The following is a 16,833-nucleotide window of genomic DNA, read 5'->3' as shown; positions in this document are numbered from 1 at the left end:
ATAATCTGTTGAAAATTTGGGTATGCTGGTTTTGTGACTGAAATCTCCAGACTTTCTCGGGGTCGGGATGGACTACCTTCCCCAACCTCCTGTACTTCCAAAGCCTCAGCAGTCACATCCACATCCTAAAGCTGCCACTCAATTGAAAAGCTATTCCAGCCTTACTATCCTGATAAAAATACCAAATGCCTGAACAAACACCTCTTAGCACCTATATTGCAAACCAAAATGCACAAAAGGAAAAGGAGAGAGAGAGAGAGAGAGAGAGAGAGAGAGAGAGAGAGAGAGAGAGAGAGAGAGCAAGAAGGAAAGTGCCTCCCATAAAGGGAGGCTGGGAGTGGGGAGGTGAAGTTTTGGGGATGGTGGTAGGATAATAGGGGACATTGGTGGTGGGAAATGTACACTGGTAGAGGGATGAGTGCTGGATCATTGTATGACTAAAACCCAATTATAAACAGTTTTGTAATGGTTTATCTCACGAATATCCAATTAAATTTTTTTTTAAAAAGTAATGTGGAGTTCATGCCCTGTTGGATTATAGTTCTAAACATTTTAGGCTTAACATTTGTTTGCCATTTCTCCTCTGGCCTTTCTCCTCCACAACAAGGAACTTAGGTTTACTGAGTAACACCCATCACAATGCTCCTGAAGTACTCCCATTTCCTCAGTATTCATCTTTAACTTCTCCTTGTTCTGCTATTCCTGTCTGTTATCATTCATTTCCCCTAAGCAGTGACTTATAAAGTGACTTGTAATGCCAAATTTCTCATAAATCCTTGGATTTGTATTTGTAAGTGAAACATTGCATTTCTCCTTCCCTTATGTTCTTTGTATAGTTTACTTCAGAGCAATGTCCTTCTTGTATAGATACAGGAAGACAGTTAATGCTATGCTTTTGTAACTTAGGAGTTAACTGACTCCGAATAATATTCACTTTTGAGCATCTGTTTTTTTGACTTAAGCCTCAGTTGCCCTTAGTTCCTAATACCCCAAAGCAGTGTCCTGAGGAGGGACTGAATGGATCCAGGGCAAGCTGTAAGCTACCCTGGCATTGAAACAGGCCAGGCCAAGAACCATAATACTTAACTAAAGTTAAGGGCACGGTCCTAGACAAATTCTGTCATAATCCAAAGAGAAACAACTGGATTAGGACCCTATAAGGTTAGGAAAGACTAATCTGGCCTGGGCACTGTAGTCTGAGATCTATAGTGAGATGTCCCCAGGAGAGCCACCCTATAAGCTTAATGTATCTCTTAATGTGTCCATACAAAATGACTAATATTAAGAAGTAGAATTAAGATGAATGTTTAAATGGTTGTTGGGCTAAGTAAAGGAGAAACACATCCCTAGATGGTATTTGGCCCTTATCTTAGAAGAGCTTCCCCAGAAGGAAGGGCCTTTACATATGTTGATTGTGCTGCCTCACCTGTGTGTAATTGCTACCCCCAATGCTTGGAGAGGGGGAATAACTAGGCTGGGGGAGTGGGCTAAAGAGAAGGATATGGGCAATGAGTGAGACAATCAGTGAGGCAATGAGGTGGGGGGGGGGGCAGCCTAATCACCGAAAGCACATGGAGAGAGAGCACACACCTCCTTTTCATTTTGTGATTACACAATGTCCAATTCAGTCAGTTTACTCAATGGCTGAATAAATAGCAGTACTCCTACATTTAAAAAAAAAGTTGTTCATGATTGTATTTCAGTCATACAGTGTTCCAACAATGTCCCCTCACCAATGTACATTTCCCATCACACCAATGTCCCCAGTTTCTTTCTCACTGCCACCTACTCCCATCCTGCCTCCATGGCAGATTCTCTCTCTCTCTCTCTCTCTCTCTCTCTCTCTCTCTCTCTCTCTCTCCCCCCCCCTTTTAGAGACTGTGGTTTGCAATACCGGTACTGGGAGGGTATCATGTTTGTTCCTTTACCTCCTTTCAGCACTCATTTCTTGTCCAGAGTGATCATTTCCAACTATCATTGTCATAGTGATCCCTTTTCTATCTTAAATGCCCCCACCCCCCCCACCCCCCGCCTGCCACTTATGCAAGCTCCAAGCCATAAACTAGTCCTCCAGGCCTCATTTCTACTGCCCTTGGGTATTAGTCTCATACTGCTTTTCTATATTCCACAGATGAGTACAATCATTCTAGGTACTAGACAATTTCTTAGTTTTGCTACTTCCCTGGAGGAAATAAAACTCAAGATCAACCTCCCACTCCCTCAACCCCCACCACTTCTCTGCCAGCAACATCTTCAAAGCAGGACTGAACCCTTGCCAGTCAGGTCTGACAATATTCAGAGCCTCTTTTCCTTCTCTGGAACAAGTGGCTCTTGGCTCTCTGGCGTTCTCTGAAGCTTAGCTAAGGAGTTGTTTGAAAACTCTGAAGCTCTGTGAAGTTTGAAGAGGCAGAGGGCATCGACACAAAAACACACTGACGGTCCTTGATCTGGATTCTGTGTGTTTCACAGCTTATGACAAGAAAAGATGGAGGGTAAGAGTGGGTTGGTGGGGAATTTGGGGGAGCAGCTGCAGCACTGGCTCTCTGGTCATTACCAGCTTTGTCTGGTTTCTGCAGCCTCAGGAACCTCCTGCTTCTGAAATGCTAGCCTACTGGGCAGAAACCAGAACAGCAAGGAAAAGGCATTGTGAGCTGCTTGTTGTTTAAAAACAACAAGTGAGTTGAAGTGAGTGAGATATAGACTGACACATTCTTATGTCACCAATTTTGTTTCTCTTCAGTGTTCATTGCTAAAGTTATTCCAAATTAATTAGACACTTGATTTATTCTTTATGCCTTCCCTGCTGCTCCCTCCCATCCTCTCTCTCCAGGCAGGCTCAACTCCCTGTAGTCTTCGGGGCTCTGGTTGTGAAGGGTGAACCAGACCCCCAAACTGATGAAATGGTTCAGGCAGCTGTGTCACAGGATATTCTCAGATGTTATCCCAGAGCTTCTGACTCTGACCCTTGAGGTTTTCCAAATATTAGCATTCAAGTGATAGAGCCATCTCAATCTGGCTGGAAGCAGGATTTGACATCAGGGGCCACTGGTAGGATGAACACACTTCTGCCACTCCTGTCTCCCTGACAAAAACCAGCTTCATTGGCAGGGAGAGAGGAAACTGCCAGTTCAAGAACAGGGGGTAGGAAGGATTCTCTGTTCAGGAACTCAGATGTCCTTGGGCCATCTGAGAAAATCTGTCTGCTTCTTTGCTTTTAAAGACCATTGTCACAGTGATGTGTCAGTAATTCCTCCAGGAGATGAAGGACAAAGGGTCACTGCCCTTTCAACAGCCATGAGCAAGTCCTCTGTCATCTCAGAAATGTATGTTCCCAGCACTTGTAAAATCTTGCCCCGGGTTTTCATTCCTGAGAGTCCCCAGTGGTCTACTCCCCACTAGACAGAATGGGAAGCCAAAGAAAAGAGATGTGGCAGGAAGAAGAGGCTTTGTGTGTCTCGGGAAAGCCAGAGGCCCTTGCCTGCGCCACCCTCTGTCTCTCTGGATAATCTCTGATGTGTCCCCACACACCCCCGGTCGCCAGCAGAAAGATTCATCTCAGGACGCAGAGTCACACATGTCCCGGCTTCTTCCCCTAGAATTCACTTCCAGTGAGTGAGGCATTCTCAGTGACATTTCTAACCAGGGAAAATGCAATGTCGGGTTCTGAAAAGAGGGGTGAGCAGATTGCTGACAGCTTCTTTGGAGTCAACATTCTTCCTCTTGTTCTTTTCCATGGCGGCTCATCAACGATGACCCTGTTTGTGGAGCCCAGTATCAGAGGCTTTGTTTGGGGTTACTTGCTGAAGTCTGATGGGTACCCCTCCCCTCAATTCCTATTATCCTTTCTGCACTCAACATCACCACTGCTTTCTAGTGGAGCTGTTGAGTCTCACTAAGACTTCACTCTTGTGTGTTCAACCTAGAATCTGATTCTAAGGTGACTCACTGGGGTTGGGATGATGGTGGGCTTCACAGCTATTCAGTTGTTCCTGGAAGAGTAATGGATATAGGGTATCGCAGGAGCAGGAATGACCCAAATGGTCACCCAAATGGTCATTCCAGAGGTCTGTCTAGGAAGGGATGTGGAGGCCTGAGAGTGTGAATTTATGGATCCTCATGGAAGTTCTATGCATAGATGACTAAACTCAGTAATCCTGTTCCAGAGTGCCTTAACTCTCTGGTCTATCACTACCATTGTAGGTAACACTGTAGCACTGTCCTCCCATTGTTCATTGAGCGGGCCCAGTAACATCTACATTGTGAGACTTGTTGTTACTGTGTTTGGCATATTGAATACATCAAGGATGGCTTGCCAGGCTTTGCTGTGGGGCGAAATACTCTCGGTAACTTGCCAGACTTTCCAAGAGGGGCGGAGAAATCGAACCCGGGTCCGCTGGGTCGGCCACGTACAAGCAAATGCCCTACCCACTGTGCTATCGCTCCAGCCCACCGTTGTAGGTAATGTTTTATAATTTCCTATTTATGTGTCATTCTTTCCTGAATAGTGGCTTTCTTTAAAAACTGTATTTTGTTAGCAGCTTTGCATTGTGCTTAAGTAAGAAAGCTCTGGGATTTGGTCATCTTGGTTCAAAAGTGTAATTTTGGGTAAGAGTTAGAGGTAGTATTACATGAGATAATGCATGTAAAGCACTTAGAACAGTGCTTGGTATTGTAATAAGTGTCCCAAGAATGGTATTATTACTAATTTTTCAGTCTTAGTATATCACTTAATCTACACTGCTCATGAATGCTGAGTGAATAAATGAATGCTATATGTATATATAAAATGAGATGTGTCTTCATAAAATGCACTAAGTCCAGCAGAGATTTTTGAGTGTTCTGGGGCTGAAGTAGGACAGAAGAGAGAAATTAGGCTTTACAGGCAAGTCTCATTAGCAGCTTGGGAGTTGAGTCATGACATTTGTGATTGTGGGAGGTGAACAAGAGTTGATTTTGGTGTGAAAGATCCTGTTTGTTGGTTGGATCTCCATGACTGTGCTGGGTTCTGTGCCAATGAGCACAACATAGTTATCAGGAGGGACACTGGAGGTTTGTGGACAGAACGTCAGTCACACATGATTGTAGCATCTTTGAGATTTGTGTCCCTGGCAGTTCTACCCCATGTAATCTACAGATTCAATGCAACCTCAACTTCAGTGTGCTGGCATCACAGCTAAATGGGCACCCCTCAGGGAGCACTGCATTCAAGTGTGTGATCCCAGTTATTGGTTATTGCAAGAGGAACAGACCAGTAACAACAACAAAAAAAATGAAGGGAAATAGAGGGGAAAAACCCTTAATAAATTAAAATTTGTAGAAAAAAGATAGGAGGAAAGATTCATGGTTTGGGACTTGACAATGATTCCCTAAAAACAAAAGAAAAACATAGGAAACAAAAGGAAAAATTAGACAAATTGGACTTCATCAAAATTTAAAATATTTGTGCATCATAGAATGTGAATGAGGGGCCAGAGAGATATCACAAGAGATAAGGCATTTGCCTTGCCAGGTTCAGTCCCCCGCACCTGGCATACATAGGATCCCCTGAGCACCTGTCGAGAGTGACACCTGAGCACAAAACAAGTAGTAAGTTCTTAGCCCTGCAGGTGTGACCCTATCCACCACCCCTACCACCAAAGGACATGATAAAAAAAAAGATTTAGAGGACTTACCACCAAATGGGGGACAATGCTTATAAATCATTATCTGATAAGGAGCTCTACCTAGAATATACGGAAAAATCCTAAAACACAACTACAACCCAAACCAAAAAGAGCAAAAGACTTGAGTATGCATTTTTCCCCAAAAGATAAGCAAATGGCCAATAAGCACGTGATCATTAGGAAAATATAATCAAAGCCATGAACTACCAATCTCCACCCATTAGGTTTCTTGCCTTCAACACATCAGCACTGGTGAGGATTTAGAGACAATGAACCATCTATGCACATTTATGGGCATGTAAAATGCTGTAGCCTTAGGTAAAGCTGTATGGAGGCTCCTCAAAATATAAAAGTAGAATGACCTCAGAGCAACCTGGAGGCGGATGAGTGAGTACCCCCACTTCCCCAACTAGCCCCGGCAGCTGAAGATCTCCAGAACTCAATTGCCACCACGCTCATGGCCAATTTCCACAGGTCAGACAAACTTCACCCATGAGTGAATCTCCTGAAAAACCCAGCTATGGGTGACTTGTGACCGAAATCTCCAGGCTCGCAGAGTCGTGAATGGGAGACCTCCCCCATCTCACTGTGCTTCTGGTAGCCTGGCAGTCATGCTCACAAACTGCCTCTAGCGCCATATAAGCCATGATCCAGAGACTCACAAATAAATCTCTTGGAAGAGAGTAACACGAGAGCAACATGCCACAGAGATGCCTCCAGAACCCAAAGTCAATATCTAGTCAAAAAAAATTAAATTTACCTCAGATGTATCACCGTATTTAAAATTTTAGAATCCTGGAGCATTTCATACTTTACACCAAGACAAGAAAGTCTGTACCAAGACAAGGACTTGATGGCTCTATGGTGAAATACAACAATCTTCACGTACTTTCCCCAAGGAAATTTTTTAAGATCATTTTAGCAGAATATTCATAACAAGCAATATACGGTCACGGTCATGGTCCTCCCATTGTTCATCGATTTGCTCGAACAGGCCCAGTAACGTCTCCATCATGAGACTTCTTGTTACTGTGTTTGGCATATCAAATACATCATGGGTAGCTTGCAGGCTTTGCCGTGCGGGCAAGATACTCTCAGTAGCTTGCTGGGCTTTCTGAGAGGGGCGGAGAAATCGAACTCAGGTCAGCCATGTTGGCTGCATGCAAGGCAAACGCCCTGCCACTGTGATATCCCTCCAGCCCATAACAAGCAATACAAAATAAATTACTTAGGTCCTGCTTTCGGGGCAGGCTTAGGGGTTGGGGTGTAAATATTCAAAATATGGTGATAGGAAGGTGTAATGGTGGTGGGATTGGTGTTGGAATAGTAAATGTAATCAATTATTGTCAACAATTTTTTAAAAATAAAATTTAAAATATAGTAGAATAGCTGCATGACCCAGTCATTCAATTTCTGGAACTCTCAGAAGACTTGAAAGCAGTGTCATCTTTCAAGGATACACAAGGGTACAAGGTGTGTGACAAGTGTACACCCACTTTCATAGCAACATTCTTCACAAAAGGCAAGAGGCAAAAGGAGGAAGAAACCCATCTAGCCACTGATGGATGAAGAGACGACAAACGTAGAATACAGACATATTGGAATATTACTCAGACTTAAAAAGGCAAATCTGACCTGGATGAACCCTAAAGACATCATGCTCAATTAAATCATCCTGACAAAAGGACAATGGGTGAATTCACTCATCTGCATTCCTCAGAGCCTGGAGCAGAGGGACAACAGCCAGAGGCAGCGGGTAGGACTGGGGTTCTACAGAACATTCTCTGGGTGAAGGTTGGCCACCACCAATGGCACAATGTGAATGTCATTAATGTCACTGATTTGAACACCTGCAAAATGGTCCCAAAGAGAAATTCTATAACATGTAAATTTTACTAATTAATTTTTTCTTTAAACAAATTGAGAGAAGAACCAAGTAGGGGATGTGGGGTAAGAGTTGGGCTCCTGCATATGTGGGAGAAAATAAACGTGTCTTATCCCACTTTGGGTGCCAGATGTTGCGTGAATATTCTTTTGGTCAGAGGCACAGAGACAAGACACATGAGAGGAATGTAGAGAGCACAGAGGGCCAAGGCATTGATCTGGCTCGAGGTGAAGAGTGACTGCCAGATGACTCCTTTTATTCTATTTTTTTTTTATCAGTTACATCCTAATGACTTCTACAGAGAAAGAATCACTAATGAGAGTACAAACAGTTATAGGTTAAGCATTTGTCAAAAGAACATTAGGATATACATTGTCTTGTCAAAGCTATGTTGTTGAAGCTAGGTTGTCATGATTAAAATGTCAGAGCAAGATATGGAACTGGACACGTAGATTTTACAGATTACTTCTCCCACATTCTTGGGGTTGGTTACAGATAGGGCAAAGAGAAGGCTCATACTGATACTTGAAGGTCAATCCAGAGTAAGGATGTGTAAGAGAGGGGGAAACTGCTGCCTTGTACTGTCAAGATAGTGTATGACCAGGCAGACATTGAGAGTCTGCTGTACTTCTCCAGATCACCTGGACTCACAAGTTTTAGCTTGCCCACTTAATGTAAAAGTGGGACTTTGGTTCTGCTTTCTGTTTGCAGGGCAGTATCCTGAGGCTCATCCTAATGTCCTAGCTTAGCACCAACAATCAAGTTACTTTTAAGCACTTTGGATTAGCCTATCATAGTACATAATTTTATGAAGCCTTTCATTTACCTGCTTCTGTTCAGTCAGTCTTTTTATTACCATCTTGGCTTGGGCTCCTCTTCATTATTATTCACACGGCTTTCCTTCTCACCTCCCCCAATCGAGCTGGTAGATCTCTCAAGAACAACCCCTGGGAGTCTTCCCTTCTCTGCCTGATCCTGCATGGCCAAGGCAGTGTCTGTCTTCACAGTTCACTTTGGTTCTATAAACAAATATCTCATGCTCAACCTCTCTGCCAAGCTGCATGTGGAACAGGAACTGCCTTCTCGATGTCTCCTGCAAATCACTCAGACCCCAGCAAGAGGCACTGTTTTCCCTTGTTCTGATGAGTTTCTGCCTTTGTTCATTTAGTTTTGGTTTGGGGCCACACCTGACTGTGATCAGGGATTATTTCCGACTCTGCACTCAAGGATCACTTTTGGCAGTGTCTGGGGGACTTTATGTGGTGCTGGGTCAGTGCATGCAAGTCAAGCAAGCACCTTCTGTGCTATACTATTGCTCTGGACCTTGGGTTTCTGCTTTCTAACGGCAGTACTACACTACTTTGAGTGCCTCAAGTGGAGAAATATATGATTTTGAATCACTCTTTCTGCTCCCCATCTCCCAGACGCCTAGTGATGAGCACTGTCCCATTTCTCTCCACACTCCCTGCATCCTGGGCGCCCTTATCCTGCGCTCAGCTTCTGGGCCTCTTGAGCAGACCACTGCCTGCTGGTCACCTCGCCTCCTCAATTCCTGTAGGTCTGCAGGCAGGAACCAGCCCGAGGCCACCCCTGCCCTGTTGCAGAGACTACCTGGGTGTGCTCTCCCTGAGGGGAGGGGCTCTGCACACAGCAGAACTACCCAACTGGTTTCTGGCTGAGGAACAAACAGTCCTAGGAGCTGAGGCAGAATAAGTGGGTGACCTGTGGCTGGCTAGAAGTGTCAGAATCAGCATGGGTAGAGACCGACTGTGCACATGAGGAGCAAACCAGGCTACGCCAAAGGAAAGGAGGGCTCCTGGGGCAGAATTCTGGTTCTGGCCTGGGTTGATGGGTACAAACAGGTGGGTGTGAACAACAGGTGCAACTGTTGTTCCCAGACTCAGAGTACTTTGCAGCTCCGGGAATCCCCCTGCTCTGACTCCTCACTTATAGGCAGCCTTTGGCTTAGAATGTCCCCTCCTCCTTCTAAACTGCACATCTGAAATATTTTCCGCTTCAAAGGCTGATATAAGATGCACTTTCCTTACTGAATTTCCCATATTCTCCTGTGGACAGAGATTACTTGTGTTGCCAGTTCACAAGACTGAAACTATTTGTGTGTGTGTGTGTGTGTTGGGTGGGGGAATGGATTGTGATGGGGCAGGACACAGGGAGTCTGCCTGCACACAGCTCTATCTTGTGTCTTTGGTCTCCCAGCCCCGTAAGGGAACAGCTCCTCTTTATGTCTCTGGACTAGCTGTGCAGGCACTGTCAGCCTCCACAGAGCTAAGACCTCCATGGCTTCTGAAGATTAATTCCAAATATTCCCAGTTTTCTCTTCCTCTGGTTGCTCAAACCCTCTAGGTTTGGGAGGCTGATGTGGGACATGAAGATGAGGGGAAGTGACGTATTTCCTTCTGGATCAGTGCATTTATATTGGTGAGAGACCATCCTGAGGGCCTGAAAGCAATGCTGCAGATGTGGACTATCAGTCACTCCAAGACCCCTAAGCAGAGTCCCCCATCTAGTTCTTCCAACATGAGCAAAGAATGAATTACCTTTAGTGACTGGTATCAGAAGGGTTTCTCCCTTTCTTTCTTTCTTTCTTTCTTTCTTTCTTTCTTTCTTTCTTTCTTTCTTTCTTTCTTTCTTTCCCTCCCTCATTTTCTCCCCTCTCTCCCTCCCTCATTTTCTCCCCTCCCTCCCTCCCTCCCTCCCTCCCTCTCTCCCTTCCTTACTTCTTCCTTCCCTCTCTCCTTTCCTACCTTCCTTCCTCCCTCTCTCCCTCCTTTCCTTTCTGTCCAAGGAAGGAGTGGCGAGTAGGCCTCATACTTCATCCCTTAATATTCAGGAGCTACCTTTGGCTTCATGCTTGGTGGTTGCTACCAGTGGAGTGTGGGGGAACATGAGGGCTTACTCCTCACTCTGTGCTCAGGGTTCGCTCTGGCAGTGCCTGCAGGACCAGTTGCAGTGTCCAGGATACAAACCCAGCTGGGCTGTATACCAGACAAATGTTCTAATTTCTCTATTTCTCCAGTCCCCACCTGAGTGTTTTTCATGTTGCCCAGCCTAGTCTCGTAGACCTGTAAATTGATGAGGTCCAGATAAGCCCATTACCTCCCCGATCCTGCCTGGGGGAGTGCTGAAGTCCGAGAAAACCAAGTGCTTCTCTCAGCAGCCTGCTGCCTCCGGGTTTCCCACTGGCCCACGGGTGCATGTAGGATGGTCCCTTCACTCTCCTCTCTGGGGCTGCTTTCTAAATTAATCATAAACACTAGGAACAAGCAGAGAAAGTCTTCCATAAAGTGAGATGGCTCTGTTTAAATTTCGAGTCCCACTCTCAGATTTTCTCACCTTTCTGCCAAGTTGCTTTTTCCGCAGGATTCCTCAGCAGGTGGGTGTCTCGCGCTCTGCTCTCTACTGCCCCCAGAGGCTGCTGAAGGAACGGTGTGTCGAAAGAAGGGCCAGGGACCCCGCTGAGCCTTTGCACCCACTGACCCCTGAGACAGGAGCTTCCCCGAATAGCCTCGTGGCCAGAACAGAAGTCCAGAAAGCCATCCATTGAAGGGAAGGGGTTAGCGCTGGGAACCGAAGCTTAGGAACAGAAGCTTTGCAGTGTCTCAGGGGTGTGTGCCGACTGTGGAAGCTCAGGAACACACAATGACAAGAGAATGGGCAAGAGACAGATTTAATTGAATAAAAACTCCAGGCTGTGACCAGGGGTGGGAAGACACAAAGCAGTAATTAACAACATAATTTTTTAAATGATGAGGCAATTAATTAACAACTCCAGTATGCAAGGTGGGGGAGAGGCAGCTTTCAGCCCAGGAATACTGCTAAATAAAGGAGAAGGGAACTTTGCATTAAGAAGGGAAAAAAAGATTCTACATGTCAAAGGTTCTGGTTAGCACAACTTCACAGCTGCCCGGGAGGCTTCTCAAGGCTGAGGATGCTAATGAATGAATCAACTCTGGATTTCATTTTCCATTTATTCTGAACCTCCTGGTCTGAGAGGGAGAGGGATGGGGTTGATAATGAAGCTGGCTGACCTTTCGGTTTCAGGTGGAGGCAGTCCTCCCCTGAGAGCACTAAAGGTGGGGTCCAGGATCTGAGATCTCCCACAGGTGTGCTCCAGAGTTTGTAGAAATTGACAGCTATGGTGGAGCAGGAGTAGTTGCCATTGACTAGGCTGAGGTTGGGTGGGAGTGGTGGTGGGCTCCACAATTTGCTCAGGAAATAATTTTCCAGTGGGGTCCTTAAGCAGGTTGGGCAGCTTACTGGGCTCCAGAGGAATCTGAGAGCACTGATTAGGAGACTTGCTAAACACAGTCCTGTCTTGAAAAGGGGAGAGTAACTATCCTGCTATGCCTGGGGTCTGAAGGTGACTACAACTGACCAGGCTTTTATTTTTTTTTCATGGTTTTCTGTGCTGGGGATCAAGCCCAGCATCTTGCCCATGCCAGAAGCATGCTCTACCTCTGGGCAACATTCCCGATGCTGACATGCATTCAGAGTTCATTTCCAGAAAGGCCCCTTCACACACCTTGCTGGAGTCCTGATGCCCCAGGAACCCAACCGTCCTCTCCAGATTTGTAGAACGCCATGTTTCTGTGTGGTGATTGAACAGAGTATCTTAAGGGTATCCATCCAAAGGCAAGTGTCAGAGTGGAGTGAGAACTGGGGTTTTCTGACTTTGAATAGAGAATCTGGCTGCAGCACCCCCAGCCACAAGCCGTTCTGGAGAAACAACTTTTCCACCAATGATACATTAGCCCAATGCTAGCATAAGGTTCCCTAGAGGGGGAGTGTTGGTTCATATATTTTTGTTTGTTTGTTTTTGAGCCACACCCACTGATGCCCAGGGGTTACTCCTGGCTAACCTGGTGGGCTCAGGGGACCATATGGAATGCCAGGGTTAACACCTGGTCAGTCATGTGCAAGGCAAGCGCCCTATCCACTGAGCTATCCCTCCAGTCCACAGTTTTTTTTCAAGCTAGAAACTTCTTTTACCTTCATATCCAGAGACCCCCCTATCTAAAGTTAGAGGAAACCCAAGAGTTCTATCAGCAGAGAAACCTAATAACTGGGCTTAAAAGGAGGCTGTTTGGGGTTGTTTTCCCCAAAGCAAGTGATGTAAATCAAGAATAAGACACAAGGAGTGTGAGTGGAGTTTAGTTCTTGATCTTGTGGTGTTTGAGAAGGCCTTTTTTAACAGGCTGGCCTTCTGCTAGTCAGTCAGTCACACACACAACTCAGGGAGTCAGCATTGAGTAGATATGGGTTGGAGAGCACACGCAGACCAGGGCTAAGCAGGCTGAGCGGATTGATCTAATGATGCAAGGACTGGTGAGAAGGCCACTAGGAACTCAACAGAAACATGGTTTCAATACAGAAGTTTAATTTTTTTTCCTAAACTGAATTTGTCCTAAGGTAGAGATCTAAAGAGAATAGAACAAAACAACTCTTCACTACTACTAAAATGAACAACATTGAAATACTTAGTAATTTCTAGAACTAAAGTTTTAAATAAATATTGTGCTGGAGTCAGGTGGGCTGAGATAGGTTTAAGCTGACTCAGTGTTAATCTAGAAGACAATTCCATAAAAAGATGGACCTCAGCTGTGACTTGTATTTCATCCCCACTCCCTGTCCCCTTCAATCAATCCCCCCAACTCAGAAAGGAACATTTCATCTTGGGTTTTCTTTGATTTGTGTGTGTAAGCATTTGATACAACAGCTTGGTACTTCGGGGAATTATAAAGCTATATATAATGCAGAAATCACTCTGGGGGCCGAGGTGCCACCTTTTTTTTTTTTAAATGCAGGTTATTTTTGAGAACAATGATCTTATTTTCAAACAAATATGGTCATTGACTGTGGAGTGTCAGGGGACATATGGCAAGATTTATTTTGCAGAATCATTCCTAAAGAAAGGGACCAAGTTCACAGGAGTGGAGCCACAATCAATTCATGAGGAGCAGGAATGAGGATGGGTCCCGCAGTCCCTGCCGATGGCGCCCCTTGTTGACATGAGACCAGGGCCTGGTGACCCTGTCCAAGCACAGGCTCTGAGAGACCAAGAGTCAGAACTGCTGGGAAGTGTCTTCAATCTATCCACCCCATTCCAGCAGAGCCCAGAAAAAGCAACACTTGCTCATTGCCACTTGCTTCTTCACTAGTTTGAGGGAGGCAAAATTCAGAGGCTTTGCTCACCTCCCTGAACTAATAATGTACATTGTCTCGGGTGGAAAAAACTTCTGAGTTCTCAACTCTTGCCATTTTGCCCCTGTTTGAAACCACCCCCCCTTCTCTTGTGTCACAGATTCATAAGAAGTGAAAAAACCACATAAAACATCACCTGGGGAGACAGACAAGACTAAGACAGATCTGAACACATGACAAGTGTCTCGGCCTTGACCTACACAGGGCGCAGTGAAGAATCTGGAGAAAGAGCGCCAAGGACGCCGCGACCGCCACCACCACCTTACAACACTGTTTAGACGGTTGAACAAGTGCAAAATGAACGTTTCTGAGTCCGGTGTGTGTCGCTCAGCCAGGCGACTCATGGTGTCGGAGGTGGTTTCGGAGACGGACACGAGCTCTCGCTGTCAAAGCTGGCGGCTCGGCCCTGCCACTGTCAGGGAGAAGGAGTGAGAGGGAGAGAGAGAGAGACAGAGAGAGAGAGAGAAAGGCAGAGAGAAAGAGGGAGAGAGAGGGAGAGAGGGAGGGAGGGAGGGAAAGGCAGAAAGAGGGAGAGAGAGGGAGGGAGAGAGAGAGAGGGAGGAAGAGAGGAGGGAGAGAGAAAAGAGAGAGAGATATCAACGAGCAACCTGTCCAAGGAATAGAGCCAGCAACTTATAAGACTTTTCTGACCATGCACTGAATTAATCTTTCCAGGGTCTTTATAAGCTTCCATGATCTGTGCCATCAGCCATGCAGAGACAAAGACAGAAGGGGAACAAGAACAAACAGCTAGTGCCCCTAGTATGGAAGAGAGCTGCTTGCGAACAAATGTACAGCAAGGCCAACCGCAGTGCTAATTAACGCTTTCTTCTCTCGGCTTTAATGAGGTGCTCTGACTGAACTGTTTCAGAGGACTTCAGCCATTTTTCACACCGAAAATCAGATTCCATGAGGAGGACAGGTTGACAGTAGAATGTGCCTTTACTGCCAAGAACCCAAGATCATGAATTATTAGCAGTTTGTCTGGAGCTGTTAGGACAGCAAAAAACCCCAATGTTGCTTTAGTTTTGGGCTCTGTTCTCTGGTTCTAACGCTTCCCAAGGGCATTCACACAGGCTGTTGTTGGAGGCAGAGGGATGGGGTCAGGGCAGCCTTTTCCATTTCCTTTTCACCTCAGCTCTCCTGTCTCACAGGTAGCCTCCCTTTGTGTGAAAGTGGGTGATGTGGTAGGAGCAATGGAGAGGTTGATGACTGGAAAGGCCCGCGCTGGAGCCAGTCAGTCCTTTAAACTGAGAGACCAGTTAGAACTGAGCCCTGAACGAACCCTGTGAAGATTTTTGATCCATTTGGTACAAATTGGTGTTCTCTGCTTGCTCCCTCCTTTTGTGAGCTGAGGAGACCCCATATTATCTCAGGCGCCTCAGCACAGGCTTCCTGAAGACAGGGCAGGTGGCCCTTATGAGCCTGAGGGGACTCCTTCTCCTGGATCTTAGGGTTCTTATGCAGTGAGGAGAGTTGGGTAGAAGCTGCAATGCTGAGTTTGTGTATGTATGGGGAGGGATGGGGAAGGACTCGGTTACCCTTCAACACAGCCATTTCCAGAACGGAACCAACAGAGAAAGAAACACAATTTGCCATCCAGCTTCTGATCTGAAGTAGATGCTGAGGAAAGACTCAGCTCTTTGTTCCAAGTTGCCCTTCTCACTAATTTCTAGCTCCATTTCCCATGACCTTTACTATGTCTTGTAGGGGCTAATCAGGAGATCCTTACAACTAGCAGAGTGCTGGCAATCCTAGTGAGATGGAGAGGTTAGGGGCCTTAAGTGATCTTGGTATGCTGAAGCTCAGATAGGCTTCAGGCTCATCCCTACTAACATGCTCACTTTTGCAGAGAAGGGGAGAAAACCACCAAGAAGTCAATCACAGATAACAGGGCAGGGCCAGAATCCAAAACCAGACTTCTTAACTCCAACTCAGTGCTCCATCCACTCAATCCTGCTGTCATTTTGCCAGCTGGCCACACTTGGGGAGAAGAAGACATAGAATATAAGAAGAAACTTAACCTCATTGGGTCCACACCAGGTACTTACTCCTAACTCCAGGTGCCAGTCTCTCTGCTCGCAGCATCCACGTGAATGAAATCACAACCGAGGGTTTCCCTGGTGAAATAGTTTAGATAAATAAATGCCTGCTTGTTGAGCTCCTGGTGAGTGCTGACTCCCGTTTCCTCACCAGAAGGAAGGTGACATATGACAATTAGCTCTCATGGACCACTCCTTCATCTGGGAAGCTCTATTTTTTCTGTTACAAGTTTCAAATTGGTAACAAGTAAGTGGCAATTACTGGCTTCTCCCTTGGGTAAGCATGATGCTTCAGCAGCCTGACTGATGGGCCAGTTTGGAGGGAGAAGGTGGTGACCACAAAGAGTACAGATTTCCTCTTTATGTAATAACCCAAGAGAAGTAACAAGGGGCATAATGGCTTATCGAGGACAAATGGAAAAGGCGCACTGGCTCCCCAGGTAGCCCTGATTTTTTTCTGTGAAGATAAACAAAGGGAGGAGATGGAGTTCATGCACTAAGCAAGGTGAAAGAGGCTTTTCTGGTGGCTCTGAAACAGCAGAGACTGGCCCCACACCATAGGAATGAATCGTTGAGGGTGGCTGTGTTCCAGGATGATCTTCATTGTTCTGAAATGGGGCCTGTTCCACAGAGATCTGAAATCCTCCGCAGATGATCTGAACGTGGCCCTTTGTCATAGAACACGTTGGAGGAGGTTGCTAGTCTACCGGGTCTGCATGTGGGGACACCAATCCCTTCCCTCGCCCAGCACCAGGCAGGAGAACTGTGAAGGAGGGGTTCGTTTGTGCTCACAGACAAAGATACCGCTGGTGGTTTAATCAATTTTTATTCGTAAAAAGAAAAATCCTGGCAGGGCAAAGCGCTGTTTTGATTCACTTGTTCCCCTCAACCTTATTTCAAACCCCAAACAAGCAAGCAACTGTGGTCCCCTTTGTTTTCATTAATAAAAAGGAAATAACCATAACACTTGAAACTCCTCTCAGAAAGGTGTAATACAAATTCCGCATCCTTCGCAGAGCCT

General features: G+C 45.8%; 1 protein-coding gene across 2 annotated transcripts in view; it reads right to left on the bottom strand.

Moving 5' to 3' along the window:
• Positions 1 to 13,672: 13,672 nt before the first annotated feature.
• SYT6 (synaptotagmin 6) overlaps positions 13,673 to 16,833 on the bottom strand; it is a 59,538-nt gene continuing 56,377 nt past the window's right edge. The window contains exons 7-8 of one of the 2 annotated variants that reach the window (XR_008795659.1): positions 15,822 to 15,890; positions 13,673 to 14,182 (exon numbers count right to left, since the gene is read on the bottom strand). Coding sequence is in view for 1 of the 2 variants with exons in the window: in XM_056139081.1 (XP_055995056.1) it covers positions 14,111 to 14,182 (72 nt within the window). In the remaining variant the exon portion in view is untranslated. The remainder of the gene's footprint in view (positions 14,183 to 15,821; positions 15,891 to 16,833) is intronic. The other variant, XM_056139081.1, reaches the window with a different exon arrangement.

The sequence above is a fragment of the Sorex fumeus genome, unplaced genomic scaffold, assembly GCF_029834395.1.
Source record: "Sorex fumeus unplaced genomic scaffold, SorFum_2.1 ptg000131l, whole genome shotgun sequence".
NCBI classification, from domain to species: Eukaryota; Metazoa; Chordata; class Mammalia; order Eulipotyphla; family Soricidae; genus Sorex; species Sorex fumeus.
The sequence above is the reverse complement of the archived record's forward strand: the minus strand, read 5'-3'. Positions and strand labels throughout refer to the sequence as shown.